Raw genomic sequence first — 18,120 nt, forward strand, 5'->3', positions numbered from 1 at the left:
GCAGCTGTTCCACTGATATACTGTTTTATAATATGTATGGCATCAGGGCTAAAAATGAAAGAATCATATTATGACAGGTCCGATAAGTCCAGGGTATTGGAGCTGATGTGATATAAGGGGAGGATGCTATTCACTATCTGTCTTAATAACATGAGGGATTGGAGATAGACAAAAGCTGCTGAAATGACTTAAGATTCTCGCTTTCCTTGAAACCTCAAGCTTACAAAAGTTTAGTGTCTACTGTATTTATGCATATTATGTATAAATGTCTCTTTCCTACGAAAGTCATTCTTCTATGTTTTTTTTTTTTTTTTTTTGCTCGGTAGGTAAGAGTGACCCATTCTGCGTGGTGGAGCTGAGTAACGATCGGCTGCAGACACACACAGTCTACAAAAACCTCAACCCTGAGTGGAACAAGGTCTTCACTTTGTGAGTGGCTTCTACAATACCCACATGTCTCACACAGTTTGCACTCACTGCAGTAATGAAAATAAAAATGTGTTTTTTAACATGTACCTTTTGAACAGTCTCATGCATTATGTGTATGTATGTATGTATATATGTAGCCTATTATATATTACATATTACATTCATAGCATTCAGCAACGTTTCTTTTTTAAAATTAATTCTAGTCTTGCTTATTTAGCAATGTTTTAAAATGTGTTCAATGCCTACAGTAAATCCAGGAAGACATTTACATTTATTTTAAAAACATTTTGTTTAAATTGTATAGTTACATTGACATCATAGGTAAATGTTAATGTAGATCTAACTCTGCATACTTTCTAGCATATATGATACCATTTTATTCTAGAGTACAAAATAGTGAATTCCCAGTGATGGGACGGATTAATTTAGTCATTCTTTTAGTGCACATCTTTCTCATAGCCTCCTTTCTATACATAACATCAGCTATCTTCTTGCTAGCCTAGTTTTCAAAAGATGACATGTCTGAGCCTCACACTTTAATTCTACTTAGCTCATGCAGTAATGTAATAGAATATGACATAAAGCATGTTAATGGAGATGTTTAAACATTTATGTAACCATCTATTAGATAGTATTCCAATATAAGGCATTTGTTATGCCTCATATAGTGTTTCAGATTTTAAATCATTTGTCTGAGTCTTTTCTAACATTTAGAGAAGCTTTTCCATGACATGATAGCTTTCACAATGTTTCAGTTTGTAACTCATATTTTAGGATATATGTCATTGGTGTTGTCTTGGCGTGTGTGGTCCAGCAACGTGAAGGACATCCATTCGGTACTTGAGGTCACTGTTTACGACGAGGACCGAGACAGAAGTGCAGACTTCCTGGGGAAAGTGGCTATTCCTCTGCTAAATGTGAGTCAAAGGCAGATTTCTGTCTGTGTTTCTTTTTTCTTTTCCTTTGGGGATAATAGAGAGAACATAGAGTGACGGAAAGAATGAAAACACCGTGAAAGATATAAAAAGCAGAGGTTATTTTTGCCACTCCACAGATGAGACTGTTATTATTTCACAAAGAAAAAGAAATGACAGGAAGGATAAAAAAAGGAAGAGAAGCTTAGAAAAAAGAAGGTGAAGGGATGAGAGATGATATGAAAATGACATTGATTGAGAGATGGAACGATGCGATTTATAGAAAAAGAGACAGAAGAGTGTCTTTTGTATTTGAAAAAATATAGATGTGGCTGTGAAAGCACTGAGAGTCTAATATATCCATGCTCTGTTGTACAGTATGATTCCCCAGGATAGTTAATTTCTGTTTGACAGAGCCGAGCTGCAGTGGGTAATGAACAGGTACTTGTCAGAGTTGCCACAGTTGTTTTGGGTTCCCTGTCAGCGCCAGCAGCTGGGGTTCAAAGGTGGCCCGGGGAGCCGATTCAGCCGGGTATTGCCAGACAGACGCCTGTCATGTCCCTCTCCCACAGATCCAAAATGGAGAACGCAAAGCCTACGCCTTGAAAAGCAAGGAGCTGACAGGGCCAACAAAAGGGGTCATCTTTCTCGAAATAGACGTGATTTTTAATGCTGTAAGTCTTTCTTTAGCTTTTTTGATTCTCCACCCTGATTTTTATTTTTTTATTTTGCCCCCCACCCCCCATTATTCTCTTCCTCCATCCCTCTCTTGTTCTCTCCAGCATCCCCTCCTCTGCTGCTGTTGTCTTTATTCTGTTTGTCCCCCCCTCCCTTGCTTCCATCTCATCCCTCGTCCCTTGTCCCTTGTCCTCGTTTTGGCTTTAATTATCGAAGACTCCCTCTCAACAGCCTTTGTTCGCCCATTCACCATTGCTGTGTGTGTCCTATAGCGGCCATCTTACAGCTTTCTCTCCCGCTCTCTCTAGCCTCTGACATGGGGCACGCTCTATGCATGTGCTGCCAAGATCATTACACAATGTGTTAGAAAAACCTCAAAAACTAATACAAATATAAAGTTCTATAGGCTAATACATTGTCATCATCTCTGCCATTTTATTTATCTATTATTATTTTAAATTAATGTAATCTCCATCTCACCATTTGCTGTTAATGAGGCTGTGTGTGTTCACTCCATCCTCCAGGTGAAGGCTGGTCTTGGGACGTTGATTCCCATTGAGCAGAAGTACATTGAGGAGGAGCCCAGAGTGTCCAAACAGGTCAGCCAACATGTATCTTCTACCCCTCCGCCTCATTTTTATCTGTGTCTACCACCATACACCCTATTCTGCTCAAATGTCTGATGCAAAACCAACAAGCCTGGAGAGTGGCACCTTGTAAACCACAACAACTGTGTGGGCAAGATACAATAACGTGATTGTAGGAAAAACAGCATTTTTTTTTTTTCTCCCTTCCCTCCTCTCATCTATTCCCCCCTTGCAACCACTCTGAGTGGTGAATAGAAATGTCAAGCTGTCAGCTCTGGGGTGCATAAGTAGATTGGCCATCCTTATAGTTGGCCCTCTTTGCCACTGCTGCTTTGCACTTCATTGTCACGCCGCTCAGTGTGGCGGCACCACAAAGGGCTGAATAGTAGGGGCTGGCCCACATCAGACATGTCATATGAGTGACCGTTTGGGCTCAGCAGTCAATGCTGCGCCATGCACAGCCAAGCACAGAAAACGCTTTTTTCAGCCCTCCATCTATTCCCTCTTTTCCTCTCTGTTTCTGCCTTCACTGTTGCTTTCTGTCTCTGCTCACTCTACGCTTTACTCCCAAGTGCTGAATCTTTTTTTCATCTTCATTTCGCCTCTGACTCATAGAGATGACCCATGTCAGCGTCTCGCAATGATGATGTCACTGGCTGCTTTAGAGGATTGCCCCGTGAGGGCTCTTTTGTGTGGTGGCAGCTCCCCTGCTGTTGCTTGCTGCTTAGTGAGAGACACACACACACACACACAGAGACACACACACACACACACACACACACACACACACACACACACACAGTAAAGAAAAAAAAACTCATAAGCTGCCTGCCAACAAAACCATTTATTTGTAGTTATGACATTTTACTTAATAAATGACGTTACCACTTTTATAAGTGTTTTTAAGGAATAACTCAAGGCACTCTTTAAAATAATTCATGGAAAATGAAATATTCTTATCTAGGCAGTTATGGCAATAATGAGCCCAGAAGAGTAAAGCATGTACATCAAGTGCTTGCGCTGAGGAACGTGGAAAAGGATAATTCAGTCTTGCTGTCCTCAGGGTCTTTGTCTCCCCAGCAGGACACCATACAGTCATCCTCAGTTTGGCAACAAAATGCTTCACATAATTGTACACGCTCATCAAAGCAGCCAAGCCACTCGTAACCACATACATACAGTACAGACAATAAACTTTACTGTAGTGCTGCAAACACATACTGAACACCCACAGTATACACACATGCAAACACACACAAGCAATTTTCCAAAGAGTAAAATAATGGCCTAGAATTTTTTTGTACAGCAATCTGCAGAGACAGTTTGTCCTTTGGGAGCACTTTGTCCTGGTTTTGACCTGATTGGGTGGTTGGCGTTCTGTGCTGCTGTTATGCTATTCCCTGAATGGTTGGCAACCCATGGGGAGGACAGCAGTTAGCCAGTTCTCTCATATCTGGCCAAAATGCACAGAGAACCCTCAGGGACTGAGTTGGAAATTGTTATGATTGTACTTAACGTTATCACTGGGAGAGTTAAAGAAACATTGTGAGTCAGGCTGTCACACCCAAAGCACCATTTGTCCTGTATGCTGCTCCACATCCATATATAGCTATCCAAAGAAGGTAAAACACACCTCATGGTGTCCTCAGTGATGTAAAGTTGTAATATGGAAGCCAAAGTGAGGTCAATGCTGCAAATCTCAAGTTGTAAAAGTTAATGCTCCAATTAACTTTCCAAAGTGACAGCTGAATGAGACACAATGGGGTTTGAACTTACCATATTAGGACGTTCTTCCATTTAAACTAAGGTGATAATTGTATGATGTAACGTATTTACTTTTTGAATTGTGATGAAATCACAGCACAATTAACATAAAAGAGGGGAAATTGACCTCTTTAACAGTTTGTCCTAACAAATGTCTAGATCAGAGATGGGCTGTAATTGCTGAACTTATGTTTGTAATAATAATTCTTCTTTCTTTTTTCTCTTTTCTTTTAAAAAAACTTTTTAAACACTATACAGTACATGGACAGCTTATGTAGAAAAGTAACAAAACTTGCTGTCATGCACTATCTCATCGGTCACATATTTACAGTACAGCATGTTATTAGGTCTGTTTTTACCATAGGTTTATATATGTATGTACTTATGCGTTTACAATGAAGTGAATTATCATGTAAATAACACCATGCTGTTTTCCTTGCTACATTTCTGGCCTTAAATGTTCACTTGTTTTGTTTTTGTCTCATTTTCAGCTGCTGTTGCAAAACTTCAACAGAGTTAGACGCTGCATCATGTTCCTGATCAACACAGGTTGCTACATCAACAGCTGCTTTGAATGGGACTCTCCACAGAGGAGCATCTGTGCTTTTTTAGTACGTAGAGGTGCACTTAGATATACATGTACAGTACCATAAATTGTAGCAAAACACATACAAATTTGCTCAGAAACTAAAACAGGATCTAATTTCTTGTTTATTTTTGTGTACAATCATCATTTTGCCACAAAGATGATTATGCTGTATCATTAATGTTGGTGTATTAAGAATTTATAGATGTGGAAGAAAGACAATCTCAGAAGTGTACCTAAATGTAGTTGGGCCTACTATTTTGTTAGAATAATTCCATCACACTTTGATATTAAATGAACCCCACTCACATTGATGGATCAGTACCATTCTAAATGGACTAACAAAATGTGTTATATATTTTACTGATTACACTTTTTATGCCAGTTAACATCTGCACACACGCAGCAGGAGAGCAACATGTTCACAGAGGCTGTAGGACCATTTCTGCTAACAAAGTATGGATCCTTCACTGGTAATTGCACACTCTAACACGAGAGCTTGTTGATGTCTCAAGCACAGTTAAGTACATTCCCACACTGTAACCCACACTAGAGACTTTTACTCACACACTCAAATGTCTTGATATAATATCAAGTCTCGATTACATCCCTTAACTGTCTTTGTATTAAATGTCAAAGCACACATGCTATATACATGGCAAGTGTCTGTTTTGGCACTCAGTTGCTGGGCGGAGTGTTGGTGTTCAAGCCTAAACATTATTTTAAATGAGACCGTCAGACATCGAAATACTTAAGAAGTGCATCTATAATCTATTGGAGTGTGTCAAGCTGTTCGTGCAGACAGGACAGTGGAAATGGCAGTTTCTTTCTCTCTTCTCCCATCAGCCTCCTCTTCATCTATTCTCTCTTCTCTCTGCCCTCTCTCCCTCTCCCTCCTGTCATATGTGTCTGGTATTAAAAGGTGATGTGTAATTGGACAGCAGAGCTATCAGTAAAAGACAGTCTCCTGCAGGGCGATGAGCGGCTGCATGGAGGTTCCTACCCTAAAGATGACAGAGCAGGCATTTAATCCTGTCTGGTTTAGTGTCCTGACTTAAGTAGCTACAGGACAGGTGGACCCGCCATGCCTCAGCCCTTTACCATGGGGGCATTTAGAGTCTCCACAGCAGACATTAGACATCAGCAGCATTTGGCTGTCTGACACCAGTTCCGCCTCTGTAGAGGCTGTATGTGTGTGTTTGTACAGCAGGTCACAGTGTCATCACAAGACATGGGTCAGAAGAGACCTAGTATTGATCAGTTAACATTTTCCCTCGGTGTGTGTGCAAGCACGCTCATGTGTGAGCCTGGCATGTGCAAATACGCTTGCATTTTCTCTAAACTGGGCATGAGCCCCCCTTATCTTGGAAGTAAAAGGAAAATGTCAGACAAAATGCCTCAATGTCAGCACACATGCACATGTCTTGTATAGCCCTTCACCCTCTTTTGGAAACAACATATAGTACATCCATTTCTGAGTAACAGTGCTGACTATTCATATTGTAATTGTACTCACTTAAATTCAAAGTATTCAGAAGACGATAAAGGATGTATCTAGGCCAAGGACGTAACGTTTTATAGTTTATAGAAAGTCTGAAATTTAGGTGTCATTGTGCTTTTCCTCTCTCCCCCTCTCTCTTGCTCTTTTGGGAGTCTGTTATTGTAGAAGTGTGCTTAGCTAAAAGCATCAGAGTATTTAGGGCCTCTCCTCTACACAGGTACTCCCTCCTTTCCCTTCCATTTCTTCATCCCTCTCTCATTTCTCCCTCACTTTGAGAGGCCTCTTAATCACTTCGCTCATCTCTTTAAGTGGGTTTTTATGGGGGGCCATCTGGCCAAGGTGGTGCGTTCATGAAGGTATACGGCTGTGTGTGATTACGGGCATGTGTCTGTTCACATGTGCGTGTGTGTTTCTGTCTGGCTGTCTTTCTAGACAGATGTTACACTTAACTTTCCAACACGGCTGTAGGTGGTGGAGTTGTTGGCAATTCAACCTCTAAACTTACAAATGTGGACACTTCTTAACTGCTAAGTGAGCCTGAGGGAGGGAAGTGTTTTCATATATTTGTGTTATTTTGTGCATGCAATAGTACTACATCAAAATGCAGTTGTCATATTGTGTCACTTCACAACATTCCCTCGATAAAAACATATCAAAATGTTCTCCATGGTCTCTGACTCTCCTTCTGCCCGCTTCTGAAATGCCAGCCGCATGTACACATCGCCCGTTAGTGCCAGCTGTGATTAGTGTGTACGTTGTGTGTGTTTTGTGCGCATGTGAGAGAAAGAGAGATATCTCATAGTCTCACATGCAGCCTTTCTTTTTCTCTTTCTCTCTCTCACACCCACACTGCTGTCACCCACCCATCCCGACAGTGAATCAGCTACCGTGGCAGCTTTGCCTGAGGCGTTGGCACAATGGACGGGACTGGAGTTACCTCCTGTCCTGCTTGATGGGTGGTGTCTGTATGTGTGTGTGTGTGTGTGTGTGTGTGTGGGTGGGTGGGTGGGTCTTGGTGTCTCCGTCTCCCTGTCTCGGGGTTAAGCGTCTGCTTCCTCTCTCCACACCTGCAAGCTGAGTGTTTCTCCCTTCTATCCATCCATCTATCCCTGTTCCTTTTTTATCTCTCCCTTCCCTCCTCTCCCTTTGCCTTCTCTCCCAGAGAGTTGAGGCCATTGTGGGGCTGAGCGGTGTTGGGTTCTGTTCTCCTGCTGCTGCCAGCTCTCCCCACGGTCCCTGCAAGACAAGGCTGTTATTGCCCCAGGGACCGCAGGCCTCAGCAGCTCTTCCTCCAAACAAATTTGCTGTAACTTTATCTGCAATTGGGCCCTGAATTGGGAGCAAATAGAGGGAGCTTTGTGAAGCTCGGGGAAGGGCGAGGGCAGCGAGCTGGGGGTTGTTGGGGAGGCAGGAGAAATGATACCGGGCTCTTTTATGTCAGGCAAAGTAGGACTCTTATCAGGAAGAGAGCCCAGACAAGGGAGCTACTTCTAGAGGAAACTGGAGCACCTATCACCTGCTTTGCATTTAGATAAAAATTCACCCTGCTGAAAAAAGAAAAGAAAAAAAAAGCAGGTACAGAAGCAACTACATGTGTGTGTGTGTGTGTGTGTGTGTGTGTGTGTGTGTGTGTGTGTGTGTGTGTGTGTGTGTGTGTGTGCGTGTGTGTACATGTGCACGTGTGTGTGTGTGTGTGTACACGCGTGTGTGCGTGCGTGAGTGTGTGTGTACATGTCTGGTTGACGCCATAGCAGTCAGTGGTACACACCACTCCAGGTCTCTTTAAATTGCTCCTTTGACTCTTCTTCAAAGAACCTGTCTTACTTTTAAAAGTTTAAAAGTTGGGAGTTCGTCTTTGCCCACAGCAAGGGACAGCTTTGAAAGATATACTTTCACATTTTACTGCTCTTCTGATTTGCAAAATGAATGATAGTTGAAATATAGTGGCATGACTAACAGAGAATACCAAGTCAGAGTTTAATCACCAGAGATAGAGACTCGACAGAAACTGCGTGAGGCCTTTTGTTGAAATGTCAGGGACTCCGCATCTTTACTTCTTACATCGTGTGCAGTTTCATTACTGTGGCCATGAAATGGTGGATGCTTTGTTTTAATTTTTTATTTTATTACAAAATGACTGGTTTTGACACATTGGGCTTAGTCATTCAGGCTGCTTTTTTATCGGATGAACAGCATACATTGTGCTGTAGATCTATATTCTGCAGGAGTACAGCAGGGGGCAGTCAAGCACCACTGAATCATGGGTAGGTCCGTTCACAAACAGGACACAGTCTCCCTCCCTCCCCTGTTCCCTCGAACTTAACAGGACTTCTAGTTGCTATCTGGCAACACTTAGTGCCAGCATGGAAATTGATGTAAGAGAGATAAAGGGGAACTCTGAAATCCAAACTTCAGTTTCACTCCACTGAGACAGAGCAGGAGGAAAGTTAGCCTGGTGTGTGGTTAATGTAAGCCAAAGTACTAAATATTACCCTCCCACAGCGCCACGGCTCAGAGCTGCAAGGACGCGCGTTGTGTTTTGAAACAAATAATGCAAGATACAACTCTCGACGTGCCGCACTGAGATGCTTGAATAAATCATTTTCACTTCTCTATTTTGTTAACTTTTTTAATATATATTCTTGTGTTCAGGGGGATTTCTTTTTTTATATTAAGAGAAAGCATCAAATATTTTAACTAATGAAATTCAGCCACAGAGACCTGTCAAAATAATTTAGTTTGCTGAATTTTTGTATTTGTATTTTAGCCCAAATATTACAAATTAATCTGCCATGTTTTGACTTTGTTTGTGTTAGTGGTTGTCTATTTTAATTATACATTTCATTTGAATTACAGCTTGTGCTTGGATGTGAAGTTTGCCCAGTTCAAATGTAGCCTTTAACTGTGTTTGAAATGGTTTAGCAGATTTGACAGCAGAAAATATTGCTTTACTTTGTTTTATGACAAGTGAATAGTTTCTTCCCTAAAATGTTTTTGTGCATTTCACCAAAGATATGTTGAAGCACACATCTGATTTTTTAAAAAGAAATTAAGATAGGTTTTTATGACTAAGTAGATTTGATGTTTTAAGGTAAACTGCTGCACTACTTTGACCAAATCCCATGTCCCATATGGAATGAAGACCTAAACTAACTCTAAAATTGATATTTATGTTCTTTAGTAGTTTGGTTAATTACAAATATTTCTTACAATGGTAGTATGAGAAAGAAACATTTCATTTTAGTTTTTGTTATGTATTTATTTACATGCTCATAAAACTAAATTAGAGAGTTTGCATAATTTGAATAATATCAAAGCTCATATACCGAGAAAGACAGCACACTGTGTTCAAGTATTTTTACATTACCACACAGGTAGGAATTCAGCAGTATTAAAGAGAAAAGCAAGAATGGAGCATGGTAAGCGTCCCTCTGTGTGCATGTTCATATTGTCTCTGTCACTGACCACTACATAATGTGTCTCTGACCACACAGAGAAATCTACAAATTATTCCCATAGACTACATCTGGAGCTTCATTTATCATTTCCCCCCCTTTTCTCCCCTTCGATCCAGCATGTTTTTATCGTTGTTTTTTCCCAGTGTCTTCCCCTGGTCACTGACGTCCACAGCAGGCTCCTTCCCACTCCCTCTTCCCCAGGCGAAGAGCCTGCTATCTGGTGTAGCAAGCAATGGGGGGTGGGCTGTGATCGCTCAGTTCTGGTGGAAAGGTCCAGGCACTGCAGGGCCCCTATTACCCAGCCGGGGGGCACGGAGACGGGGCAGGGCTGGCCACTGCTGAGCTTGGGTGTCCGGTTCCTCTAGCTGCCAGTCAAAACGTCGCCCGCAGCTACTATAACCGAATGGAGGAGGAATGAAGGGGGACGACAGGTTAAACAACCTTAGGCAAATGGAGAAGAAAGCAAGAATTTTTTTTTTTTGAAAACATGAAAGAGGGTTTTAAGGTTTCATATAAACATCAGGACAGTGAGGAACAATTAATTTGTCTGTTGTGTGATAACGATACCATGAGCAATTATAAAACCAGACACTTCATTTATTTACTGTATAATATATCCCTTCTGCACAGTATATTTATAGCTGAGTGTTTGTAAGGAACACTTGTAAGTGTGCAGGTATTTATAGCTTTTACCAGAACAGCTTTAAAACAAGTGAGCTCCTTTTGTTTGGTTGACTGAAGATATGTATCTGCACCTCTATTGCACATTGTTTGGTTACAGATTATTTCAGAGTTTATTAGCATTACAGACTTGTAAATTAGAATTTGTAGGAAGATGGATCATTTTAGAATGGTAACATTATGTAGAGAAAATGTGCATGTACTGTATGTGAGCAATGTGTTTGTCTGAATGTGAGTTTCTGTTGCTGAGCTTACACTGTCTTAACAGCTATTTCTGATGTATGATGGGAAATGGCTGTGTTGCTTGTTAGTTTACAAATATGAATTATTGAATAGTTTCTTTCCAATTCTCCTACACCGCTATCAGAGAGAAAGACTCTTTGTATGTGAGAAAGTTAAGTTGAGCCTCAGAGAGGCGGAGAATGATTTCAATCCTTTTGGGAGATTTGGTTGTTGCAACAAGGCCATTCAGGTTTATTTGAAAAATAAATTTAGCTGAAAGCAGAATGTAAATGTACTGGACATTTCTAATGTTTAGTTTATGTCTCTTTTTGCTTTGTATACTCTGCGTCTGGGAGTTATACTTGTATTCAAATGTTTGGAGCCTTTCAAACTTTTTCTACATAAGAAGTGTAAAAGTTGTTGTTTACATTGGTGTGTGTGTGTGTGTGTGTGTGTGTGTGTGTGTGTGTGTGTGTTAATGAGTGAAGTGCATACCCACTTTAGGGGCTGTTGAACCTTATAGACACATTAACATTAGACTGTAAAGAGACTGTTTTTATTCCCTCTATCTCTCTCTCTCAGCCAAACATGATAGATTGTAATTTTTACACAGACCAATACATCTGCTTTATATTGTATTAGTCTCAATTTCACCCCCCCCCCCAAACGTTTCCCATCAAAACATCCTTGCTAATGATTGAAATAATGGATTTCTTGTACTTCTGATAAAGATGTTTTGCTTGAAAAGACACACAGTGCAAGGTTAAAACTCGTATTAAGCATGGTTTGCATTTTCAGCATTTGTTATGATTGATAATTGCTGAAGTCTTATCAATGAATCATTACAAATCTCTGTGTACTTATACATAGCATTATTAGAAAAGATAACTATTCTTTTGCTCTATTTGTTTCTGGCAGATTTTAGTCCCACAAAGTATGCCATTTTTTTCCACTTAAACTTTTTGAAAACCGCTCACAAAGTGCCGCCATAAAATAACAAGCTTCCATCATTTGCAATTTTACTTTCCCACATATATCTTCTCCCAACCACCGCAATAATCTGTTTAAGAGGGTAAAGAGCCCTGCCAAAACCAGAATACAGGGTTTTAGGAAAGGTTAATTTTCAGATGGTACTTTCTTGTTTGGTGATGAGAGGGGAGGTTTAGAGGTTATGGTTTTGGCAGATGGGTGCAGAGAAGGTTAGAGATGGGGCATACAAGTCTTTTGGGGTAGGAGAGAGGGTATTGGGGCTTGGAGTGACAGGGTTAGGGACTCGGGGTGTGGGGTGTGTGAGGTCAGAGGCTGGGGTTTGGGGTTGAGTATTGAAGGGTCAGCTTTGACGTGCTGCGGCTGAAATGGTACATGACCTCACTCTCTGGGATGATTGGCATGGAGGAAAGAAGCTCTGACGGCTCATACTCATCCTCTTCAGTGTCCTCCTCCTTAGCTGAGGGCCCAGAAGCCTTGAGGGTCAGGGTGTTGAACCTAGGCTCACCGACACCAGGCCTGTACCTTTTGTTAAAGCCCAGTCTTATTTTTACGCTTTGTTCCACGGTGGTTATGATTCTGCATATGAATGTGTTTGAATGTGTGCCGTTTCCAATCACACATATGGCCAGCGTACGTTCTCAGGAGTTTGCCTCACCGGGGGTCAATATGGGGATGTATACATTCTTTGCCCACACTGTTCTCACTTTTCTTTCTTCTCACTTTTCCTTTGCTGATGGTTTTGTCTTTTTCTCTCTTTCTTTAGCTTTTTGTCATCGTTGTTTGGAATTTTGAACTCTATATGATTCCTCTGGCTTTGCTACTGCCTTTGGCCTGGAACTACATCTTAATTACATCGGGGAAGGATACCAGGCAAGACATGGTGAGTAACCCCATAGCTTCTGATATCCCTCCGCCTTTCTTTCATTTCACTGTAAAAGCCTCTTTCCACAAACAGTGCAAGGTTAAAACTCGGGCACAATATCTTCATAGAGACATTACACTCTTGTTATATTTAACGCATTGATCACATTTATTTGCATTAATTTCTTTGATGCTGGAATTCATGAGACATTATGTATTTATGCTGTAAAATATGTGACAGGTGTTTATGACTAGTATAGATACAGTACAGATGAGTGAGAAAGCATGCTTTTTTATAAGAAGCAAAGACATGAGCATAATACACACTCATTTAAAATATACTTTGAGGAAACTTTCAGCATTTTTGAATTTTTTATTTTTTAAATAAAAAATAAACTCCATCTGCCCCATGAGTAGTTGCATTCTCACTGCAATTCTCACTTTGCCTTCTTTGAGGCAAAGAAAAGGGAGAAATAATAGGCTGTCACCTTGAGCTACGTTACGCCACTTACCTGGTAGTATATTTATTTAATTCATTTATTTTTATCTCTTATACCAATTAAATGATGTCAAAGCAATGTCATGGAGAAACAGACATGTTTTAATCATGGCCAGGCACATTTGGAGAGTAGAGAGTGAAAACGAGAGCGAGAGCTGGACTTTGCAGTGAGCGTGAACAATGAAGTGATTAATTTTAATAAGTGCCTTTTTTCCAAGACTGAGTTGGAAATAACCAGTTAACAGACCTCAGATTTTCTTGCAGTCTCTTGCCGTCTACATATCTATGTTTACCTCTTCATAAGGATTCTTTGGGTTAGATTGGATTGGATTGGATTTGGAAGATATATCAAATACAGTCATTATAATGAACCAAACTGCTTTGTGTTGTTGTGATATTACACATAAAAATGGAATTAGATTTAAACTGTACATAACTAACAACTCTGATTTATTTGTTAAGTCTCCAGAGCTAAGCATCGCTATTTATAAGCCTCTATTTCCATATTTTTAATTTAAAAAGTTGACAATTAAGTCATTATAAGACAACCTCCATGTGTCAGATAAAAGCTGTCTGTTACTTGACAATAATCAGGTAGTTGTACATTAGTTTGTGGTACATAGTAAAATTCACAGTTAAGTCAAGAATTAAATGTTTGCAATTGCCAGTAGGTTCACAGACCAAATAAAATCCATTTTTGATTTGTGAATTACACAGACTTGAATTTCAGAGGGTATTTTTATTTGCCTGTAGATGGCGACATTGCTTGACAAAAAAAAAGACATGCCCAAGACAAAACACGGCGTGATGATTTGTCCCCCCACCTGCTGCTTGTATTTATCCAGACCTAATGATATTCTTTTCCCATGCACTTCCTAATTAAAATGAGGCAACCAAGGTTACATATTCTTGTAATTTGCGACTCACTTCACATACATGTACGTACACTTCAGGCAGAATTGCTTTTCTGTCTTCCTTGAAAGGGACTATTGTGTCTCAAGTACCTTAGGAATTGGTTGCAACATTAAGACATGTTGATATTGTTGATACTCTTATGGCAATTACCTATAGAGTGACAATACTGTTCTGCTCAGTTCTACAAAGGTGTCCTATGCTCAGAAACAAAAGGGGATATGGAGACTTATTATTACTGTACTGACATTTTACTGTACTGCAACTGTACTGACAGTTTAATATCTGATGCTGTCTTAGTAGCATCAAAACACTTTCATTTTGATTGACATGTACTTCCACATTTAGTCTAGGAATATGGACTACATATTGTCGAATGTCGACTGACTTTAGGTTCGTCAAGATGGAAGCAGACATTTAAAATCTTTGCCATCAACTATAACCTACAGTATATGCTTTTTCACGTTAGTTCAGTTTCATTTAGCTTGTGAGCCATGAGAGCACTCCAGTTTCATCAATATCTGACTTTTCAGTTAAATGTATCCACTCTCTTATGTGCACACAATCAACCACGGCTTTAAGTGGGTGTGTTTTGGACTTCTTACAGTTCGACAGGCTCGATATGTGTGGAGTAGAGGGACAGTGCTGCTATTGGCTAGTCGGGGTCAAAAAGTTTGTTTGAGCTGGTGGTGAAATAGTCAGTGGCAAATACGCAGTGCGCAGCAACGGCGTATATGTAGTATATTTAAACGTGCAGGTGTGTGCATGATGCATGAATTGCGAATATTGTGTGTGTTATTATGGTGGTCAGATGCAGTCTGGTATGTTCGCTTTTTATTCCAAGGTTATGATTTTGCCACAACCAATGTGTAGAACCACAGCTGCCCGTGTGAGGCACTCCAGGTGTGTGTTTGCATGGTACTTCCATGTGTGGTTGAAATACAGTGTGTGCACAAAGAGAAAAAATCTGTGTGTTAAAAATGTGTGTATTTTTATCTACTGTGTGTGTGTGTGTGTGTGTGTGTGTGTGTGTGTGTGTGTGTGTAAGCATGCATACACAACTTCTTTGCTACAATATATCCGATGAACGTGGAATTAATTGTCAAAGATTAGCACCATTAATGCTCCTTTTCTTGCTGCTGTGACAGTTGTGCGGCACAGGCAACACAAAGAAAACTCTGACAATCGTCGTCTCTGTTGTCTTGGCGTTGCAATCTCACTACCTCAGGATTGGTGAATGAGATGAACTCTCCCTCTCTCCTTGCTCCATTATCAACTCTCTGCCTCTTTCAGTCAGGATATCACTATCTTAAGTTAAATTTGAAGCATAAAGCTAACGTAACGTGGTGGAAGCATGCTTTATTTTCAGGCATGCGTGTTGCACACACACACACACACACACACACACACACACCACACACACACACACACACACACACACACACACACACACTCACATTCACACTCAGATACAAGTATCCCTGGAGTCCTGTCCCTGTTTGTTTTCAGATTGAGTTTCCCAATCTGCGTCGGTGCAGGGGGGAAGTGGGTACAGCTCAAGCGTACAGTATCTGCATTCTTTGCTTCCTCTCCCGGTCCCTTGGATTCTTCTTCAGAGTCTTTATCAAGCTGAAGTCATGGACGACTCACTGTTTCCCTCTTGCACTTGGCAGAGAACAGAGAAGAATAGAAAAGAAAACAAGGAAAAAAGGCTTTCTAATTACTTTAAACAACACACCAAATTAAAGCATTGTGCTGAGCCGAGCAAGGGTCAGCATCCGGAGCGCTGCGGTTTTCCAGCAGTCTGGGGTGAGGGTAATGCCAAAGGAATCTCTGCTGAACTCACTCTGAAGGGTGAGAAAGAGAGAACGGGATAGGGTGGGGGAAGAAAAAGAGAAAACAAAAAAATAGTGTACGCTCGAGTACAGACTTCCTAATAAACGAAAGGGCCTTGCTTCATCTGATGGGTTCAATGTGAGGAGCCTTTTCAGATTTTACACCGCAACCACAGTCTATAACCCTGTCTATAGCGAGTAAACAAACAGAGTGTTCTCTGCACGCTGTAATTTACCACTCAGGGTCACTCAGTGTTGTGTGGTTACATGCTGCTTTGCAAACAGATCTCGGATCAGCACTCCTTGCCCTCGCCCCAACCTTGACCAGTACCTGCTAAGCAGTTGGAGTGTCCTCAGAACAGTGGTTAAAGGAGGCGATGCACCGGCAAGGTTGCCGACCTCCTCTCTTATCATGTAGCACTCTGACCTGTGAACCCTGACTCCTCTACACGATAAGCTGACCTGTGTGTCACGCTGTAACATCACTCAGGCAAACACACAAACAAAGAAGTGTGCTGTTGCTTATGAATATACGAAGAGTTGATACTGCTTTGATATCCAAGGCTAATAATGTACCATTAAGGAATGCACATCCTGACTTTCTGCAGTTGTGTGGTGTTCCCTATTGTTAGGAGGTGGAGGAGCACTTTAATAACATCATCATGTCCTCTCCATCTCTATCTTGTTTTAAAACCTGGAGCAATTATGGCCTCAGATCCATCCCAAGCCTGTTGCAAAGGAAGCTACCAGTAGGCCGGGCTCGGTCAACCAGAGGACAGGCAGCTCTGCTGGAAGAGAAAATGGCTGCAAGGCGTGTGTGCACGTATTTGTGTATCTTCTCATAGCCCTGTTTGCATGAGTGTATATGATGCACATCGAGATTAAGGAGCAGAGACACATCCCAATAGAAATCCTTCCTTGCTGTTCTGTTGGCCCAGAAAGGCCTTTACCAGATGTTAAGAAGGTGTTAATTTTAGTGCAGGCTGTCGTAGAGGGCACATACGGAACATGGTGATGTCTTTTTCTACCACGGGATGATGGGCAATTAGGCCTTGTCACACTGGAGAACCATCATCTTTATCCCATGCTTTAGACCATTACATATATTCACCCACTAGATTCACCAACCTATTACAGAAGAGAAGACCTTAATGGCCTGAAGATACTTTACACTCACAGACATGTCTCCAACCGCGAGATCAAGCTGGCAACTTTCAACCCACTCCACAAAACAAATAGTTTAATCACTCAATAGAACTTCATTTAGAATAAAAAATTTAGAATTTATTTGAATTTTTTTTACTAGTATTGTAATTTTGTACATGTTCAAATCCCTGTAGTTCTACTTGTAGTTTAATCTTTACTTTCCTGTCTGTGAAGCAAATGGTGTGCAGCAGTGTATTGTTCATTAGTAAAAAAAATAATCTTGTGTGTCTTATTTTCAAGACAGTAATGTCTGATTTTATTGGAACCATTTCTAGAACAAGACTTCATTGCCATTTTTATCTATTCTATTTTCTCCCTGATTTTGCATCTCCAAAAAAAAGCTTCACTGCGTCTCTAAACACGCTGTGCCTTGACATCTGCCCTCATTAAGAGCCACGCACAACACAGGTAGAGAGGAGTAAATATTAGGCATGCTGGAAGGAAAAGAGGAAACGGTGCCTATTATACCTCAGCTCCTCCAGAAAGTCACACCTCCACTTTTTCCCTGTAAAACCGCAACTCTGCAAAGAAAAGGAGAATGAGAAAAAGAGATGGAGTGGGAGCGGGAGACAGAAAAAGACAGAGCGGCATTCAGAGAGATGGAGCAACAGAGCGACGAAGGCAGAGGAAAACAGCAGTGGATGGCAGGCACTCCTCAGTGCGGAGTCAGACATGGCAGTTGGTGACAGGTGACAAAATCAAAAGGTCATGTCACTTTTAACTGGGAGCGCCTGTGCCCCACTGATTTCCCCCGTGCCGCCCCGGCATCACCGCGCTCATCTCTGCTCCTCTCGCTGCCTCTCTGTCTCTGCTAAACTGGCAGATAGGATGGCAGGCTGGCAGGCAGAAAGACAGGCGACGGGCATAGTTTGAAGCGGGACGGTAGCATTGGGAGCATCAGGAATGCCACTGCAAAATCCTCCCAGCCTTCCTTTTCATCATGTTGTCTCTCTTTCTCTTCCTTTCCCTCCATTTTTTTAACTCCCTTCATCACACT

At 41.2% G+C, this 18,120-nt stretch overlaps 1 protein-coding gene across 6 annotated transcripts in view; it reads left to right on the forward strand.

Moving 5' to 3' along the window:
* Positions 1-18,120, forward strand: part of mctp1a (multiple C2 domains, transmembrane 1a) — a 144,412-nt gene that overhangs the window by 93,022 nt on the left and 33,270 nt on the right. For all 6 annotated transcript variants that reach the window (XM_032516581.1, XM_032516583.1, XM_032516582.1 and 3 more), the window contains 6 exons: positions 327-429; positions 1,244-1,346; positions 1,916-2,017; positions 2,546-2,620; positions 4,864-4,983; positions 12,574-12,690. In XM_032516581.1, the coding sequence (XP_032372472.1) occupies positions 327-429; positions 1,244-1,346; positions 1,916-2,017; positions 2,546-2,620; positions 4,864-4,983; positions 12,574-12,690 (620 nt within the window). The remainder of the gene's footprint in view (positions 1-326; positions 430-1,243; positions 1,347-1,915; positions 2,018-2,545; positions 2,621-4,863; positions 4,984-12,573; positions 12,691-18,120) is intronic.

This window comes from Etheostoma spectabile, chromosome 5 (assembly GCF_008692095.1).
Source record: "Etheostoma spectabile isolate EspeVRDwgs_2016 chromosome 5, UIUC_Espe_1.0, whole genome shotgun sequence".
NCBI lineage: Eukaryota > Metazoa > Chordata > Actinopteri > Perciformes > Percidae > Etheostoma > Etheostoma spectabile.